Source organism: Lichenostomus cassidix, chromosome 1Aa, assembly GCF_008360975.1.
Source record: "Lichenostomus cassidix isolate B80296 chromosome 1Aa, HeHo_3.0, whole genome shotgun sequence".
Classification (NCBI taxonomy): domain Eukaryota; kingdom Metazoa; phylum Chordata; class Aves; order Passeriformes; family Meliphagidae; genus Lichenostomus; species Lichenostomus cassidix.
This window is the reverse complement of record NC_139480.1, coordinates 42,003,728-42,023,952: the sequence shown is the minus strand read 5'-3', so window position 1 is coordinate 42,023,952 and position 20,225 is coordinate 42,003,728. Positions and strand designations below refer to the sequence as shown.

The window sequence follows — 20,225 nt, the reverse complement described above, 5'->3', positions numbered from 1 at the left end:
TAGCATGAATTTTCACCTATTTAACAAAATTCTGGAACATTAAATGGGTGATAATTCAATTTTACAGAACTTTAAATGGGTGATAACTCAATTTTACAATTCAATTTTTTAAGGAGAACAGGTGATTATAGTACACCACCATTTCTCACTACTTTAAAAACTGTGTTGATTGAATAGTGAAGGAATTCAGAGTACTGTTGCAACTGTCCATGGGGCCATGGAGGACACATACCATTTTATTTTGCTCCCCAGACCTTTGCAAAAGTATGGTCCCAATATGCCACCCCAATTAAAATTATATTCTGACAAAACAACAAATGGGTGAAAAGTGTTTTGATTATGTTCATCCAGAGACAACAAGTAGTTTCTAATGCTTTTTAATAGGTTGGTGGGGTTTTTTTGGTTTTGTTAGTTTTGGGAGGATTTGGGGTTTTTTTGTTTTGTTTTGGGGTTGGGTTTTACTTTAATGGAGGAGTAATATTACATTACATTGTTATACATTTCAAAAATATTTATTGCAATAGAGACAAGTAACATAATCATTTACCCTTTTTCTAGTTTCTCAAAAGTTCTTATCTAATGGTGCAGGGGAAATAGGTGAAGTTAGATGAAAGGGGAAAAACATAATTCAGACACTTTCTCATTGAGGTCACTTTATTTTTACACCAATAAAATTCAATAGGTTTTTTCTAAATTATATGAATATGAGTATGACCAAAGCAATCTGAAGAATTCTCAGATCCAGGGACTCTTCATGAAGTAAACCAGAGTATACCACTGAGTCACCATGAACAAATATGAATTATTCATCAGAAATATTGTGTTTTATATATGTAAGTACTGTATTTGTGACATTAAATTGTCATAGATACCTTGTGAATACCAGATTACCTACAATCTGTCCATTTTCTTCTCTTTCAGAAGAGAAAACAGAATGCAGACCTTTGTAAACGTTTTTCTGGGATTTTTTATCTTTGAGTCTGTTGGAGCTGCTCCTCTCACCGATACCATAATTTACAATTCTGAATTCTATGACATACCACTTGGAGAGCTGCCTCATCCTCTTGCCTATGATGAAAACGAGCAGTCTGACCAAGTAGAGGTAATTAGAACTTAATTTATTCTGTCTTCCCAAAGTGCACAAATGCAGGAGCTACTGATCAGTTTTCCTTCATCATGAAAACATTTATCAGACAAATCTACTCACGTGGTTTCTACTGCCTTTGCAATTCATTCACCTTTTTCCTAACCTACAAACACAGCCAAAATACATTCTGCTTGTTTGGGGTTTTATTTGTGGCAATCTTTAAGAGTAAGTGACATGCTTTCCTGAGGTCTCCACGCAATTCCACAGATTCTGTTGGAGATCATCACTGTGATTTATCTGTCTGGATGACGCACAGAGGCAGCTGAAACAGGACTTCCAGCATTTCCCATTAAATGTAAAATGCTGTTTTCTTAGGCTTATGTTCAGTACAAATATTTCAGGCTATAAATGCCAATGCTTTCTATTGCTGTTAGGAAAGTGGCAGAAAGAAGAAGGAAGGGGAAAGCACTTGAATTTAAACACAGGAAAGTAAGAAAAATTACTGAAGAAAAACTGTTGAAATTCTGATACAGTATGAGTTCCTAAGATATGTCACCTGTACAAGCAAAGGAGTCCACTTGTTGACTTAAAATCTTCCTTCCTATATTCCTTATTTCTTTAAAATTACTAAAAGGCTACATTAATTTTATTCTAACCCTGCTGATTAGACATCGGCAAAACTTCCCTGAAGATAATATATGCATTCTGTGATTCAAGATTGCATGTGATAGAAGTGGAGTGAAAAATATTACATTTAAATAATATGGTCTTTTCATTTTTATACATTATATTTTAGTATTTTTTCACATAACAATACATAATTCATAAAAATACATTCCTTTGAAATATTCATGGTTACAGCAGGAGGGACAAGAGCTAGTCTTTCATCAATGTGAGATCAAAATTGTATAACAGTTTTGAAATCAAAGGACAGAGAATTTATTCTTTATTTAACAATAAACTAATTCTTTATTTAAGAATAAATATATCCCTAAACAGGAGAACTGAGCAGATAAAAATAATCTCAAAGTTAACACTAAGATCAGAACCTAACAGTTTGTAGGAAATAAATTTTCAATCTAAGAGGGACGGAGAAGATCTTTGCAGTAAAGAACTTACCTTGCCTTTGGCCTGTTTCCCTTGTGCCACACACAATCCAAGCTCTACTTACCCATGTTTGAGCTTGCTTTCCTGATAAAGTCACCAGCAGTTTTAGTCACTGTCTATTTCACATTGATTAATCAATCACAGTTTCTGTCTCTCTTTGCTCTTAAAAATGATGTCTTTATCATTCCTACAAAAACAACTTCCTTCCTAGAAATTGGAGAAGTTATTTTGCATGTGCCTCATCACTGAGTTTTTCTCATTCAAACAACAGATTTCTTAGTAATGCATTGAGTGGCAGGTGGGATTCTCCTGTGCTGTGCTCTCTCTGGGAGGTCCTATAACACCAAAGCCCTTTTTCAAGTTTCTGAGTGAAGGATAAAGCAAGGCTTTGGTGTTCTTTTCCAGCTGAAAGGAAATTCAGGATGACTGATGTTGCACCCAACAAGAAAGATACAAGAGATCCCAATGCAGGTTGTTTTTTTAAGAAAGCATGGAATAGGCAGGTTCCAGAAAGACTTTTCATACTGTCTGGTAAGCTTCTTTTCCAGAGCAGGATTATCTTCCATTACTGAGCTCTTCAGACAACCTTCTTAAAATTCATCAGGCGAAGTTCATCCATCACAGCAGTTGAACAGAATTTTGCTTTGCATATGGATGGACCTCCCTGTGAGAGCCTTTTTTACATAGATGTTTAGCCAAAATCTTTTTTTTGCTTACATTCCTAATACTGTGTACCACCCAAGAGAATCCTATGCATTCACAGTTCCCCATATCCCAAGAGATATGAGTGGTCAGTGCTGTAGAAATCAAGCAAATTTTATAGATATGTCAGCGTACTATTTGATAGGGCATGTCAGTCTTGCAAGTTATATTTTAATCACTGAATATTATTGATGTCACTCAAGTTTTAAACAGAATCCATTTGATTTCTTGATTGTGGTTATGACTTTCCTGCTTACAATCTTGTTATCATAACCATGTGAACGACACAAGTGGGTCTATGTGTAAAACTCAATATTTATTCAAGGTCATAAGTTAGTTTTTATTATGCATAGCTTACATGATGAGCAATACCACAGAGACCCAGACAAACAGCAGGCCTTCAAGAGATCTAGCCTGTGTGCAGTAACTCTTTAAGGCCTGAATTTCCTTTTAGAGAGCTGAGAATAATGTCTTCAGATTTCTGAAGTAGGAGAAAAAAAATTAAAATAGTATTTTCTGTTGTTACTGTCTTCAATTTAAGATTTTAAAATTCATCAATGTGCAATAGAAGTCACTCTGTTTAATGCACTTTTAGACTCATTGGCAAAATGCAAAATTTACCAAGGTTGTGTGTCCAACTGATTTGCAGAAGGTCCAGAAGACCAAAGGAATTCTTGTGTGAACTTTTCACTTTTTCTCTCTTTGTAACAAAATCTTTGTTTGGAAAATGTGTGAGAAAAATAAATTGTGGAGTGAGATTCCTACGTACTTCATCTACTAATGTCTTATAAAATGGCACTGCAATTTTATCACAGTGTTATGTCTGTTAAACATAATAAGTCAATTTTCCTTTAGGTAGAAAAACTAAGTTAGAAAAATAAGAAGTGAAAATATAGGAGCATCAGAAAAATATTTTCATTGCTAAGATAGGCTATCAGAGGCTGAAAAGGAAAGGGGCACTTAATTAAGAATGGTTTGCCCAGCACTGAATTAGCAGGAAAGCAAGAGAGTTAAATACAGGTTGTTCTGGGTCTGTCAACACAAAAAGAAGCAAGCTGTAAAGTATGATCCACAAAATATTCAGAAAGAAGCACAGTGAGAGTCTAATATTTGATGCATTTTGATTATCATGAGCTTGTTGGATTTGAATCAAAGTAATAATAGGACGTGTGGGGTCTGCACAAAGCTCAGCTCTTGAGTCACGCATGCCTTTGCTCATGTCTGTGCACAAACACACCAACTGTCCCTGCTGTTGCCATAACACACATGAAGAGGGACCATACTTGAACAAGAACTCACACTTGCCATTCTGCAGAGCTGAGAGAGGCTTACACTGCTGTTCCTGTCTTTGTGGTAGGCATCGGATTAAACAAGAGACTTCAAAGTGGATATACAATTCCTTTTCAGAACTGTCATATACCTTATTTTAAAAACCTTATTAATTGGTACAAGTAATGAACAAGTCAGATAGCAACATTGTTGATAAGAGAATCAAACTTATAATTTGAAGCTTTATCCCCAAATAGAACTGTTTCTACTTTTTCAGAAAGGCTTTGACTACAGCTCTTATTATTTACTTAGCTACAGTGACTAACAAATCTATTTCTTTTTAAGATAGAACAATAGGAGAAAAGAAGTGTTTAAATGCAAAATTCAAGAACAAATGTAAGTCACTTTTGGAAAGGAAAAAGACCTCCCTGTAGGTGGCAAGCGGGTTGGAAATAGATTATCTTTGTGGTCCCTTCCAACCCAAACTATTCTGTGATTCTATGAATAATTTCTACCATAATTAAAAATTTTCTTGTAAGCCTTTGGTAGTTTCAGAACAGCTATGGGGGAAACTAGTTCCTTTTGATGGGTCAGGGTGTGGAACAACTGTCTCTTCAAGTTTACAATGCCTCTTTTTAAGTGTTGAATTTTTATTTGTGTTTACAATGCCTCTTTTTTACAATGCCCCTTTTATTTGTGTTTTAAGAAGATCTTTTGCAGTAAAAGAAACATTGAAACAGAACACATTTCAGATTCCCCTGTGGATTTAAACTTATCACATGTAATGCATCAACTTTGATCCTAAAAGATGTAGACATAAAATAGACACATAAAAGAGACACATAAAATAAATTCCTGAGTCTTTTTTAGTCTTTTGTTTGTCTCACCTCCTTTACTGTCAGAGGTGAGAGACAGATACCTACAGAGCCCATCCTAAAAGGAATTTCTGTAGCCAATGCCTGGAGCTGCTTTTCAGAAGTTTTGTCTCATTCTGTATTGACTGTGAAGAGATGCTAACATAAACTAAATGCCCAGACCATGGAGGGCAAATTGCAAATAGGATTTTACCAATTGAATTTAATCACTTGCTGATATGTTCTGATTTCTGTATTCTTGACTTTTGTAACTTCCAGGTCTGAAAGTGGCTCGGAATTGGGCAGCCATTTCATTAGAAATTGGAGTCACATTGGATAAATATAGGATGGAGCAAAAATAGATACTCCACGCAATCTTAGGAAAGATATCACTGTCCTTTGGAATGCTCTGGAACTAATCTGCACTGCTATTCTCTAAATCTCTTGATTGATTTCAAAGACAGAGTAGGGTAACTATTAACCACATAGTTAGATGTCTGAAGCTAGGTGATGTGATACCCCTTCAGTTTTTTCTTATGCCGTGTATTAAAACTTACTTGGAAGGCAGATTATCATTTGAAGACTTGCAACCATTGGCAAAGAGAAGCATATTTTACTGTATTTTTTTACAATGTTCTTCTTGCTTTGTGATTTTTCCTAAAGAACATTTCCTAAAGTAGCCAATGAACTACAAGTCCACTCCCTGCCTAGTTCCAGGCTCCCTACTCCCTCCGAAAAACCCAATGGAAAATAATTCCATTAAGTGATATACAATCATTTATGTTTCAATTTTTTTTTAGTAAAGTTCATGTTGCCAAGAATAGACAAACATCTGGAAGATGAGGGATCATTCTGTACAGTATATAGTCCAAGAAACATCTTTGTCTTGTTACAATCTTGCATGATTTATCAAACTTGCAAAAGATACAAAGCTGCATGGATCAGATGACCAATAATGGGAAACAGACTTTTACCTTTAGGTCACTGGTTCAAGTCCAAGTTATGTACAGCAAGAAAATACTGCTCATGCTCTGGGTCTGGAATGTAAAACACATATATCAGTGAACTCCTATTCTGTTACCACTATAAAAATGGCAACGTCATTAAGTTAACTTCAACAATTTTTGTTTTCTTAAGATGCCCACAACTGTAGGAGATGGAATAGATAATGCTAACTACTTGGAACAGTTTCCCTAATCCCCAGATTTGGTGCAATTGCAAGGAAACTGCTGTTAGACTTTCAACTGTGCATCTACAAATCTAGATAACATCCTACAGCAAGAGAGATATAATAGTTTAGAAATGGAAGTACTAGAGGTTAACACATCTGCTTTGGTACCCAACAGCTACAGTGTTTAATCAACTAAGAATCCTCAGAAAGCATAAAGTAAATCACAAGTCCCAAGACAGCAAGTTCCATAAAGCATGCCCCCAAATATGCAGAGAGGTGATGGTCAGTGTAGATGACCCACATCCCATAACAAGTGAAAGAATGATTATCTTTGGTGTGAAGCGTGCTTACAAAGTCTATCTTGAAAATACTCTTCTCCAGAATATTCTTTTCAGTAGAGAAAAAGTTGTATATAAAGACATGAATGGGTCTTAAAATCCCTGGATTTAATTCCAAAGTTCAGAAGAGGAACTCTTATCTGATTTCTCCAAAACTGGTGAAGAAGTAGTCAGCATGTGCAAGAACTTTAGTGCAGTACTAACCTGGGTCAATAAAAATCTGGAATGCATCTCTCCCTCTAGGCTTCCTCCATTCGGAGAACAGCTGTCCCATTTCCTTTGTTCCCAAAGTCTTATTTTGATTTGTCCCCAAGTCCATTCCTGGTTAAGCTGTCTACTGTCAGTGCTGCAGATGGTAACATTGTGTATTTGTCTGCACAAAATGACAAGGTACATCCTTACTCTTGCTTACATCAACTCGAGTCACTCAGTCGTAGTTCAGCTGAAGGTCACCTTGCTCATTTGGCTACCTTGCAATTTGTGAGGTTATGATCTTGTTAACTGTATTGGGGCATTTTTATCCATAAACTCTAATTAGTAATAGTAACTCTGGCTTATTAGAATACAATGAAAGAATATACAGAAAACCTAAAATGTTTTTAGTCAAAATCTGAGCCTGTGCATTTCAGAGTGCTTACTGTTTTTTTATTGCTTCCATGTTCTCTGTCTTCAGTGAAATTAATGATAGAAAATATTTGAACCTAACTCCATTATATCACCTAAACCAAATTATTTGTGTACCAAAAATTAGATTTTAGGTAGTTATTTAGATGTTCTAAGCCAGTCCAGGCTCATAATGCTAATACTGCTTGTAATGGTATATAGCTATGCTGCAAGATCCAGATAGTCTATTATGAGTTGTAAAGTGTTTTTTTCCAAAATTTTCACAGATCATAGAATCATAGAATTGTTTGGGTTTAAAGGGACCAAGATCATCTACTTCCTAACCCCCTGCCATGGGCAGGGCCACTTTTAAGTAGCCCAGGTTGCTCTAAGCCCCATTAAGGCTTGTCTTGAGCAAGGGAATCCATAACTTCTCTGAGCAACCATTTCCAATGCCTCGCCATGCTCACAGTAAAGAATTGGATAACACATAAAATTTTCAGCTTCAAGTCATTACCCCTTGTCCTATCACTACAGGTCCTTCTAAAAAGTCTGTTTCCAACTTTCTTGTAGGTCCCCTTTAGGTACTGAAAAGTTACTACAAGGTATTCCCAGAGCCTTCTTTTCTCTGGGCTGAACAACCCCAACTCTCTTTTAACAGCACCTCAGATGTGCAAAACCCCATAAGGAAACTAATTCATTGTCTTGGATTTAAAGAATAAAGAGTGCATTTTCAAAAGGGGCTCTGGAGCAATCGAACAATATTATTACATATGGGGAAATGAAGATATAGCAGGAAAATAACTTGTGAAGGTCACGCAACTCTGCGTGATTACAGAAAACACCTCTGCCTCTTTGCTAACATAGGCCCCTCTGCAACAAGCCTAGCAAGTCTGCAATACTCTTTCTATGAGCAGTGAAATGATACAAGAAAATTACTACATCCTAATTTTTATCCTGAATTGTCATATAGGAAAATCAACAGAATGCATTTTCAGAATTAAAGTTAACTTGACAAAATTTACTGGTTTGACTACGTTGAATGAAGGACAAAAAGTGAGTTTTGTAGTTCCAAACAAGGATCTTCCAAATTTTATACATTTTTTTAAATTAAGATTTTATCCAACATTTTACATATATCAATCTTTTTCATACTACGTAATACAGCTACTAATGAATGAAGCTAACCAGAGTAATTTGGTACTCAGATTCAGGGGCAAAAAAAAGTCAAAAACCTGCCAACATATTAGCAAGTAGTACGTGAAGTCCCAGTTCAGAATTCTTCAGTAATATTTTTAAATCATGTTAATGTTCTAAGCAGAACCTGCACAGCTATATTGGATTTGGATTTATGGTGGTACAATTTACAATTTTATGGTAGATGACTTTCACCTTTTTGATATTTCACAGCAAATTTTCATTTTTCACACACAGTTTATCAATTTTTATCACAAATCTAATTTATCTTTAAATAAATATAGAAAAATAATTTTGCTAGTATATGTTCTCACTAGTATATACGAAGTATATGCATGCATGCATGCATTAAAAAAGTTCAAAACACTGAGATAAGAAGTGAGTAAGTATGTTGGATTTTCATTAATTGTTTATATATCATCAGAATTCATTATAGCTCCTGGATAAAATGCAGCTCAAGCACTAAACCTCAGAAAATATGTGACCTCTAGTGGGCGAATATGAATAACTGGAAGAGAAGCAGCTTCCAAGGGAAGTAAGCAATAACATTTCCTTTTCATTTTCCCTAGACAGAGACTGGGACACAACTACGTTCCGTAATTCAAGAGAGTTATTCTTCTGCACCATTGATAGAAGAAACTGAGGATGAAGCATCAACACCAAAATTAATTGATGGCTCTTCAGCACAGGGGTCAGGGGTTCTTGGACCCCAGACTCAAGATGGTTAGTAAGAAAGAGAAATTAGTTTTCTGTGCGTAGCTTTGATTTTGAGCAAGCCCACTTTATTTGCTTTTTTACTGAAGATGAAGCACATAATTTCTGTACTTCTCTTACTGAAGAAAGATACAACATGCCTGTCTTGAATGCTCCAGAGTCAAATAGGTGCCTAGTCAAAATGTTTTCATACTATTTCAGTATGAAAACAACTGTGCCAATGAAGATTACAACATAAAAATTTGCTGATGGGTGGCAAATGCTACCAGTACTTGGGGTTTTTTTTGTCTTTTGATATTTGAATATCATTATTACCTGTCTTTATTTTATCGTGATTTGTTACATGGTTTTTATAAATGTATTCATACAAAGTATAATTATAATATTGAAGAATTTTTGACTATGAAAACTATAAACTGAAAAATATAAGGAAAGGGACCTACTTAGAACTTTTGAGTGAAGATGATTTTCAGTTCTTCTGACCATCTGTAGTGAAATAAGAAATTCATAAACCTTGCACAGGAATTAAAATTGCGAAACATAATATGTCCCTCTTCCATACCAAAATTGCAATACTAAGTATTGGCATTTGTCAGAAGCTCCTCTAAACTCTAGCAGGTAAAGCTCACTAGAATTATCCAATGCTATGAGAAATCTTTGTGTTGTATAGTGATGGACAGAGAGTAACAGGAAAAACCTACTTTTTACTATGCCTAACACTACAGCTGAGTGCCACAGAAGAAAAATGAAATTTAAAAAAACCAACAAAAAACAAACCAACAAACCAAAAAACAAAGGAAACCAAACACAATCTCCAGAGTTCCTGCTTCCAAAATTGTGTTTCAGCGAAGTTAATAATTCATAGTCTTATTTTCATACATACTAGAAGTGATCCTTGACCAGGCAAAAGTACACACTGTCAAAACAAATAAAAATGGAATGAGAACTTCCCAAGAGATTCTAGAAAAAAAGAAATAAAAGGACCATATTTTTTTCCCATTTTTGAAAACTACAGGATGTTACAATATATCCTGTAAATATTGTATATGTTGAATTCTATGTCTGTCAACATTTTTGAGTACTGAATGCAAATCAAGTAGTACATCAACTAAAGAAATGCTCAAGACAGTAACATGTCAAATCAGATTTCTCTTGTGTCTTCCTTTTTTTAGCAACATATTTTCCTGTCAGATGTTGCTGCTGTTGGCCTGGTACTGAATAAAAGACTACAAGGCTCCGTAACATTAAGCCAAGCTCATTTTTCTTCTTGATATCTTTTTGAATCCTTCCCCTAACTCTGTTTTCTTTTCAGTGTCCACCAGACGTAGGTGACAAATACCACTCCTCCAAGACCAAAAATAGGACAGGATAAAACCCTTTCCCTGTACTATGGTACTGTATTGCAGTACTATGAAAAAATATCAGCCATCCTTAACTTTACATTTATTTATGCCTAGATTTGCTGGAATAATTCAAGGTGTGAATATTTTTTTCCCAGTGTCAGGCTTGCTCTATGTATCCAATTTAAACTGTCCTGTGGAGAAAGTTAGGGAAAGCATGAAAATATTCTAATCTCTCCAGAAATTGTATTCCTGGATGTCCAAGTAGACATTTTCGCATAAAAATAAAAGAGCACTCTGGTTACTGATTCTTAAATCTTTCCTCAAAATGCACATCAATTACCCACAGGTAATGAGAGAGAGAGAGGGAGAGAGAAAGAAATACAAAAAGGGAGAAGGGGGGAGAGAAAGACAGTGACAGAGAGAAAGATTAAGTGGAAAATATCACCACTCCATGGATCCAGATGGCATCCCATTGATCTTCATTTTCTGGTCTTCTTGGCAGTGAGGGTGCCAGAAAACCACAGGATTTAATGGATTATTTTACATTAGGGCCAGCTGGGAATGCTCAGGTAGGTCTCCTCGGAGGGGACGAGTCTGACATAGGCTCTTGCAACAGACTCTGGATCATGTGCAGTCCTGTTGCACAAGGCCTCAGGACTGAGTCTGGGGGCACTTAGGGGGTCTTTGATGGATTATGACACCTCTTCAACTGCCTCTCATGAGAATGTCCCATGTGTATGTGGCCTTCCCAGGGTGGGGGGGTGTATACAACTGAACCAGTTTGTGTGAGGGAGGATGGGTGTTCACTGCCTCTGACCAGAGGTTATACCTCACACCCAAAAACTCTCCTCCTCCCACCTACCCCGAAACCAGCCAGAGCTGATTTTAAGGACAACTGATGGGTTTTGGCTTTCTTGTGGATATAATTTCCCTCAGCCTTGTTTACTTCTCCCCAGACCTGAGATAATTGAACAATCAGTTTTGTCGAGTTTCTTTAGGTGGCCCAGCTCATAGTCCAAAGTTCCAGTCAGTAGACACATTCAGGCAGGATGTTCTTCTAGACATAGAGAGAAAAATAAATTAAATTTTAAAATAATTTAATCACTTATTTGTTGCAATTATATGATCTCATGATCAATGCAGAATGGAAGTGAACTTTATCACAGACAAAATCTGATTGCTAGGTGCTTATGTGAGCATTTCATTGTAGTAATTTATGCCTCATTTTTATACATTTCCTTTCTAACAAAGTGTTTTCTTTTAAATTCCTTGATAGGTCTTCCCACTTGCCTTTTGTGCACATGCCTAGGGACCACAGTCTACTGTGATGATCGTGAGCTTGATGCTGTTCCACCATTGCCTAAGAAAACCACGTATTTCTATTCCCGCTACAACAGAATCAGGAAGATCAGCAGAAATGACTTTGCTAACTTAAGTATGGATAGCAGTAATGAAGCAATTAACTTTAATTTTGATTATTTCTTGCTCACATCAACCAACAATTTATATAATGTTGGATGATGGTAGAATTTTACACATAAATGCAAATGCATTTTGCTACTTTGGAGCATAAAGGTCAATACATTAGATGCAGTTTCTCTGTCAAATTTTTGAATTATTATAAATAATAATGATCATTGATCCTTCTGCTGTTACTTGCAATCATCTTTAGAAATGTAAAAAGACTCCCCAGAGATTCAATTTAATTTTGGGGGTTTTTTGAATTGGAAAAAGTGCTTGAATGTATTTTATAAAACAGTCAATATATAAAATTTCTAACTTAAAGGAAAATGTTGAAATAAAGAAATGCAGAACAAGGTAGTACAGAACATGTTTATTTCCCTTTAGGTGTTATTTTTTCAAAAGATAATAATTTAAAATAATCCCAAAACACACAGAAATCTTAAAAGTCCTAACTTTGATGTCTTTGACTGTAAGATGTATAAAGAATGACATAGGCAGGGTTTTTTTTTTTACATTTCAGGAAATACACTCTTACATATCTGTTGTATCTTATTTCTCTGCCAGAGCATTTAAAGAGGATTGATTTGACTGCAAACTTTATATCAGAGATACACAAGGATGCCTTCCAAAGATTACCCCAACTTCAGGAGCTGGTGCTCCGTGACAACAGGATAAGGCAACTGCCCGAGTTACCATCTACCCTAACATTCCTTGATGTTAGCAAGAACAGGCTTGGTCGCAGAGGAATACATAATGAGGCATTTAAAGTAAGTCCGGATGTGATGGGAAAACCTTTTCTTTCTCTCTCCACTGGATATGGTTAGAAGTGCAGCCTATTCTCATAAGAGAAATGATCCAGTCCGCTAATCATCTTTGTAGCCCTCCACTGGACCTGCTCCAGGAGCTCCATGTCTCTCTCATCCTGAGGAGCCCGGAAGTGTGCACTGCACTCCAGATGTGCTTCACCAGGGCTGAGTAGAGGGGCAGAATCACCTCCCTTGACCTGCTGGAAATGCTCTTTCTAAAGCAACCCAGGATACTGTGGGCCTTCTTGGCCCAAGGGCCATGCTGGTTCAAATCAAAGTTCATTACTGTCTTTGAATTTCTGCCTTTTCGCCATATCATGCTGAAACAAAATGTGTTGCTATGCAGTGGTGCTTATTGCAGTGATGGATTTCAAACTTACTTGCCAGAGATTTTCAAACATAACTGTCATTTTCCCCTGTTTTTTTTCCATCTTCCTCTAGAATCTGGAAGAACTGCAGCATCTTTATATCACTGACAATAACTTGGATCACATTCCATTGCCGCTCCCTGAAAGCCTCCAAGCTCTTCATCTTCAGGTAGGCTACAAACGAAATGGCTCCTTATATCGTGTTCAAAGAGCAAGCACAACTGGGAATGGCAACTATTTGTCTTGTAGTGTTTCTTCTGTTCAGCCAAAAGTGTTCTTACTTGGCTAAAAAGCCATGGGAAACTTAAAATTAACTAGCAAATGCAGTCTTTCAAAGAAGTAAAATTTAGCTCAGCCAAGAATTAATTTTGAGAATTTGTAATACAATATTTTCCAAAAATAAAAGTCTAGAATTATTAATAGCATAAGGTAAAGTTATGTTCACCGCTGTCAAGAGCAACATCAGTCTAGGAGACTTATCTAAGGGTCTAAGGGACTAATGACAAATCCCTTACACTGCTTATATAAATCTTCCTGCATGAATACTTTTGAATACCCGGGGGAAGTTATGTTACATATCAATTGTATCTATACTCAATGCTTTTCATTCTTTTAATAAAGGTAATTCCCAGTTACCATTTTTAGCCAAATTTTTCCATTTGGCTATATTGGAACATCCTATCCATCATCCTTTTGTAATCCTTTTCTCCTCTATTTCCTTATATCTAATAGTTTCCTTTGGAATTCTTCCTTTTAATCTTTTGCAGCTCTGCTTCTTTCCCTTTATCTCCTCTTGTACCAGTCTACGGTTTTGTTTATCAGATATTTTTATATTTATTTCATAATACAGAAAAAAACCTTTCCACATGCAATGTACTGCACATCACTTAAACTCTATCTCTCAATAAGTAAATTTATAGAAACTCTCTGCCTTCTAGCTGACTTGTTTTTTCTTCTGTTTCTGCCTATAAATTAAATATTCAGTGTTATGTGTTACACAAAAAAGATAGTGAGCTGGACTTTTTCCACTCCAATTTCTGACTGGCAAAAGAATGGAGAAAGGAAGAATTTTCAGACAGCCCTCATTTTAGGAGATGAACTTTTTGGTCCAAATTTCCTGACAACATTATATTCTAGCAATTAATTGTTGAGAATTGTTCACTTCAAGAATAGAAGCTCATTGAATATAAGGCATATAAGAGGAATTTAAATCAGAGGTATAAAACTGAAAGCATTCCATTTTCCCAGTATATATACAGATGTGAGTTAAATCAGTGTGAGATGGCCTGGGGGAAGGAAATAGTCACACAAAAAATTACAGATTTGTGCCTTTGCAGGTTGAGGCATATTAAAATGTCAGGATGATAATTGTGTTTCTATTATTTTTGGATTGGGCTATCCTGGTTCAAATTTGCCTTAATAAGGCTCTTCAATATCATCTGGAAAAGAAAATGCTCTATACTTCTACCAGGCTCCTCCCTCAAAGCCTGTCTCTGCTACATGGTTTGAGTCACTGTTTCAAAGCTTTACACTGGCCAAGAAATTTTCCCCTGCTTGGAAGATTTCTCAGTTGATGACTTGCCACCACAATGTGGGCCCTTGAGTTCAAACAAGTATCTCTCCAGACATTGAAAATACATCTGTAAAAGGTTTTTCAAAGGGTTAAAAATTATTTTCAGTCAACTATTCTAATACCTTCTTTTTTGTTTGCTTGTTTTCTTTTAGAACAACAACATTCAAGAGATGCATGAAGACACTTTCTGCAAAATGAGAGATTTTAATTACATACGTAGGGCTCTTGAAGACATCAGACTGGATGGTAATCCCATCAACCTGAGCAAAACACCTTATGCATACATGTGTCTACCCCGTTTGCCAGTTGGTAACCTCATCTAAGCTTTGACAGCAGCCAAGACTGTCATATGCTATAAGAATCTCTAAAGAAGAATCATTAACTCACTGGTACATTAACCAAGATGAATTTTTACAAATGTCATTAATTTGGGAAATATTTCTGTTAATAATGGAATTGGTTACCGAGATACTAAGAAGATTATGAAATGCTAAACCACAAATCCATTATCTACCCAACTGCAAGTTATTTAGCAATATCAAGAAAAATACTACAAAAATAACGCAAACACTAAATTTTTGCTGAATTGTTCAGATCTAATGTATGAATTCTAAAATTAAATAATTTTATATATTAAAGTCTAACAATTACATGGTAAACAAAGAAATAAAAATAAAATATGTGTACACAATTGATTATTTATTGGCTTTTATTTTAATTAAATATTATTCTTTCAGAGACATCCATTTCTCTACTTCTTTCCTTAAAGGTCCCTTCATTTTGGAAAAGTACTAGAATATTCAAAAAAACTTATTTTCTTCAGATAACAGAATCTTTCCTTGAATCGATAATGAACTGATTACCCTCACATAATCTATTTATACTTTTGCAGCAGTAATTTATCTTTGTAATGCTGATGAGGCCCATAGCTGTTTTCTGTATCTTTGATAAACTTGTCTGACAGATTATGTGGTAATAAAAATCTCACGTAAAATAGCCTATTTGTGAAATACTAGATTTTACTCTGCACAGAAAACGGAAAAAACTCCCGTTGTCAAATTTACATAGTCAGACAAATTTTTGCAGTTCAATACACTAAGGACCAGGATTCAGAGACCAAAGTCACAAATCACCCTGTGGAGCTCAATCTTCAATTATTTGAAACTTTTTCAAAATTTGAAACAAAAGCTTCTCTGCCTTACTGTTTACCAGCCTTTCCAGATAAAGATTAGAAAATTTCCATCTTGGGATAGTTTGAATAGCTTTTCTTTTGTTGAGGAGATTTAATAAAATTTTCTAGGGAGAAACCTCCCAGGAAAAATCCACTAGATACAACATAAGTACCTGCTCATTCTGTTCTGTGGTGACAAGCAGCAAATAACACCTGCACATCTTCAGTGATAAAGGTTTGATGAAAGACTTTGGCAAACAAAAACAAAAACCAGAGGGAGAGCAGCAAAATTCCAAAAGTCTGAGACCATAGCTGCAGTTAGTTTTATTTTCAATAAATTCTAGCCTTTCCTTTCCATTCACACATCACCTCTCATGCTATCATCAGCTCGTCATGTTCCCAGAGGAACACATGTGCTCTGGAAAAGATAAAAATTCAAAGGTTGAGGGGGAAGTGAGGGACAGCACTAAAGCCCTTTCCAGTTGCTGCAGAGGGTTGAATCAGCCCGTGAGCTCTAGTACGGTGGTCAAGCTCCATGCCATGATGGTGGATTTGCTGCCCACACCACACCTGTTTCAGGGAAGATGCATTCCTGTTGGAGAAGGCAAACCTTGCTAATCATGAAAAGTAGGGTGCACCACAATTATACAAAGGAATGTGGATATTCCCATGTCTGGTCCCCAAGCATATTCCATGGTGCAAACTTGCAACGTCAAGACTGTTTTGCAAGATACTCTCAGATCAAGGGTAGTGAGAAAAGGGTATATTGTAGATAAAAACCCAACTATTTTGCTCCAGAAGTCAAGAAATACTAAATGAAATATAATCTCTCTAAACTTTGTCTTGGAAGAAGCCTCCAAAACCACAGACCAGAGCTACCTCTCTTGTGTAGAGGTCAACTGTACTAATCTAATGCAGACCTTACTCAGTTGTGGAAATCTGTCCAGGGACTTCACAGGATATATTTTCCTTTTTTGTGTGTGTGTGCATTTTTCCTTACCATGTTAGAGTGATATGAGAAGTAATACAGTTGCTGCTCTTCCCACTTGAGGTAACAGTTCTGAGGTTAGCAGCAAGAATGCCAAGGTTACATGTTTGCGTGATGTAGAGGCCAATCTGCTACTACTTTCTACCATTCCTGCCCAGACACATACCAAAGTCACAGAAGTGAACAGAGCCCTGTCTCTTAAGGGATAATTTCTGCCAGTTGGCCTCTGCTGGGAAATTAATGCTCTTATAGAAGCTCCTGTTAGTGAATCACAAAAGTAAAATCAGTGGTGATTTTAAAAGAAAAGATTGCTATTACATTTTATAGACTGCTCAGTGCAGCACTTGTGTGCTTGACATCTTTTAAGAATGTCTGCAAGGACTATCAGAGGAGAAATTAATGGCTTGTAAATAATTTCTTGGCCTGGGGGACTGAACAGTGCTGGGAAAACATAAGGTGTCTGTAACAGTGGAGCTATCTCACCCTTGAGATCTTCTTGGTAAATCCTGTTAACCTAGGTTTTTTGGAGTGGGGCAGCTATTTCTGCTGCTGATTTCTGGAGCTGGGAAGCATACCAGGTTACCTCAGCAGCACAATCCGTTGACCAGTACAAATATTCCTTCAGCCAGAGACAGCTTGGGAGACCCATGAGAATCTCAACCACGTAATTACTTTAAGTTACAGGAAGTTGATGTTAAGTGTCTAGTTTCTATTAAAGATCTCACACGAATGCAAATCCATGAAGACACATTCTGCAGAAAGGCTGAAGTTATCAGTGTTCAAGAAGAAGACAAGCAATGACATAAAATGAAATCAAGCTGGTAATTGTGAGTATTACGCTACATGTCTAAAAGACGTTTCCTTGATGCAATGAAAATGAAGTGGCAATGCAATTTGAAAGAAGTTGTACTTGCTTAGTCCATATGTCTCTCCAGTAAGTGCCTTTGATACCTCACTCAAAACCGATTACAGGTAAGGGAGCATTATTAGCTAAATTGGCTTTTAAAGAAATATTTGATTTGAGAAGATCCCCAAAACACTACAATCTAACCAGGAGATAAAGAATGACTACAGAACCTGCTACAGTTAACATGTCAAGCCAAAAAGCTTTCAAAAAAATCATCATGCGTAATGAAAGCACCAAACTGCCACTTCTTACATGGAGTTTGCAATCACAAACCGTATCTGGGATAACATCTAGAGTCACCTTGGTTGAGAATAGACCGTGAACCTTCCTCTTTTTTTTTTTTCATTTCTCTGTTGAGCTGGGCTCAGAACTGTCAATATGCATAAACAAAGACCATAGCTATCTCTATAAAAAAGGCCTAAGACAGATTTTGTTTCACTAATGTTCAGTGCTGGTTAATCATTTCATGGACTGCTACTGCCATCGTGTGTTGATAAATAGGGAGACTTACCAATCATACCGAAGCCTAACGCAAGATGAGACTTGTCTTTATTTGTTTGGTAAACTTGACCCTATGCATATTTTTTTTCTTTTCATCTCTAATGAAAGCTGAAGGAATGGAAAACTCTTTGATGATAAAAACAAGGGAACATTATGAAGATTTTTTTTGTTTTTGCTGTGCGGGTTGTTTGGTTTTGGTATTTTGTTTGGGTTTTTTTAATCAACCTAGAAAACAAAAAAAATTAAAAGAGAAAAATCTCCTTTTTTATAGAATATTGCAAACAAGTTTTTTTTTTTTTAATTCTACTATTTTTCTTATTTTGTATTTAAATAAGTAGAGTATAAATGCCATCAGAACAATTTTATGTCGTAGGGCATGACAATATACAGTTGCTCCTATAATTAGGTACAATAATTCAGAGTCCTTGATGATATCTCTCAGCAAAAGATAGACACAATTTCTGGTCTAAATGTGGATATGCCTCAGTTACTATGAAACCATAAGCCTGATCTGACAGTATCAGTGGATGGCGGGGGAGCCTAAAACAATAAATACCCACTTATTCCCAGCTACACAAGCTGTATAAACTTCCAAAGACAAACACAGGCCCAAAACTCCCATCCTTATCTTTCTGAGGTGACAATGAGCACACTTTTTGTCTTCAACCTAGCTGTCTTCTACAAAGCTTTTTCTCTCACCATAACAGATTCACTTTTTTTTAAAAATATTTATTTTTTTATTTTATTTAGTCTCATCTCTGGCAGTGTTCAAGGCCAGGCTGGGGCTTTTGAGCAGCCTGGTCTACTGAGAGATGTGCCTGCCCATGGCAGGGGCGTTGGAACTAGATGATCTTTAAGGTCCCTTCCAGGCCAAACCATTCTGTGATTCTGACATTTATTAGCTTTTATTCTGTATCACAAAAAGCCAACAGGAGGTATGCTACAAATAGCACCTGGTGTTCAGTAAATATACTGTGTACAGAAAATTAGTCTTCAGATAAGCCTGGTATCCTTCTGAAAATATGCAAATTCATTTCAAGGCCGACATAAAGGGCTGTATGCAGGATTTTGAGTCAGGAGGGTGAAAAGGGCTTTTTGAAGGTGGTGACTTTCTGCGGCAGCTTGTGACAGCTACTTAGTCCCTCCACACCCTTCTTCACCAGGTGCCCAGGACAGCTTTCCCTCAGTGCCACGAGGTGTTTAGGGGGCAGCACAGCCCGATGCTATCCGGGCCAGCTATCGGGTTTATATAGGCGAGGCCTGCTCTGGGCCTGCTGGGCCCCACGACAGGGAGCGCCCTACTGACTGATGGACTGTGCCCTTGTCATCATCTCCATGACACCGCTGAGCACCGCTGGCTCCTCCAGGCAAGGTGGCAGGGTGGTCTGTCACAGTGTGCCCACCCCGAGAGCCTCTGCAGGACAGCAGGGCATCAGCATGGAGAGGGCAAGGTGCAAGGCTCCCTCGCAGGCCTCCTGGCTAAACACCCAGCACGAGGCCAAGGGCACTGCCATTGCTGCAGGGCCAGGCCATGGCTGGAGGGGAAAGCAAGCCCAGCACAATCCCCCCAGCCATGCCATGCTGCTGGCTGCAGTCGCTGCTGGGCAGCACAAGGAGGCACACCAAGGTGAGGGCAGGGGCAAGAGACCGAGGGAGTGGCACCAAGTACTGGCAGATGACATGCTCATCCTGCTCCTGTGTAGCAACAGGGCTGGCAGGGGCAGGACACGAGAGCAGCAGTGGAAATGCAGGGGCAGCGGGCATGTTAACAGCGACGATCAGCAAGGGCAACAGGAGAGAGAGAAGGACCTCATGGAGCAGGACCCCTGTGCATCTTCCTCAGATGGCTGTGGGAGACAGGGTGGCCAGAGCAGGAGTCCTGTGCATAGACCACAGCAGAAGCAGCCTGGGAAGGCACAGTGCCAGGTTCACAGCTGGAGGAGGAATTGGAAGCAACAACCACTACAATGCACTGAGCCCCTCCACCGAGACCAGGCAGGTGTGCAGAGTGGCAGCGATCAAAAGGGAGAACTGCTCTGGAATGCAAAGAAGTGCCACTGGA

At 37.4% G+C, this 20,225-nt stretch overlaps 1 protein-coding gene across 1 annotated transcript; it reads left to right on the top strand.

Annotated features, from left to right (window-relative positions):
- Positions 1-934: 934 nt before the first annotated feature.
- On the top strand, positions 935-14,919 carry EPYC (epiphycan). Its single transcript, XM_085079561.1, has 6 exons — positions 935-1,102; positions 8,898-9,051; positions 11,662-11,820; positions 12,414-12,616; positions 13,097-13,192; positions 14,749-14,919. Exons 1-6 carry the CDS (start codon positions 935-937, stop codon positions 14,917-14,919), a joined length of 951 nt encoding a protein of 316 aa, XP_084935687.1.
- Positions 14,920-20,225: the final 5,306 nt, after the last annotated feature.

Coding starts and splice junctions, on each gene's coding strand:
- EPYC (XM_085079561.1), top strand. CDS start 935: ATGCAGACCTTTGTAAACGTTTTTCTGGGATTTTTTATCTTTGAGTCT. Junction 1,103..8,897: donor AGCAGTCTGACCAAGTAGAG/GTAATTAGAACT, acceptor CATTTTCCCTAG/ACAGAGACTGGGACACAACT. Junction 13,193..14,748: donor TCCAAGCTCTTCATCTTCAG/GTAGGCTACAAA, acceptor GTTTTCTTTTAG/AACAACAACATTCAAGAGAT.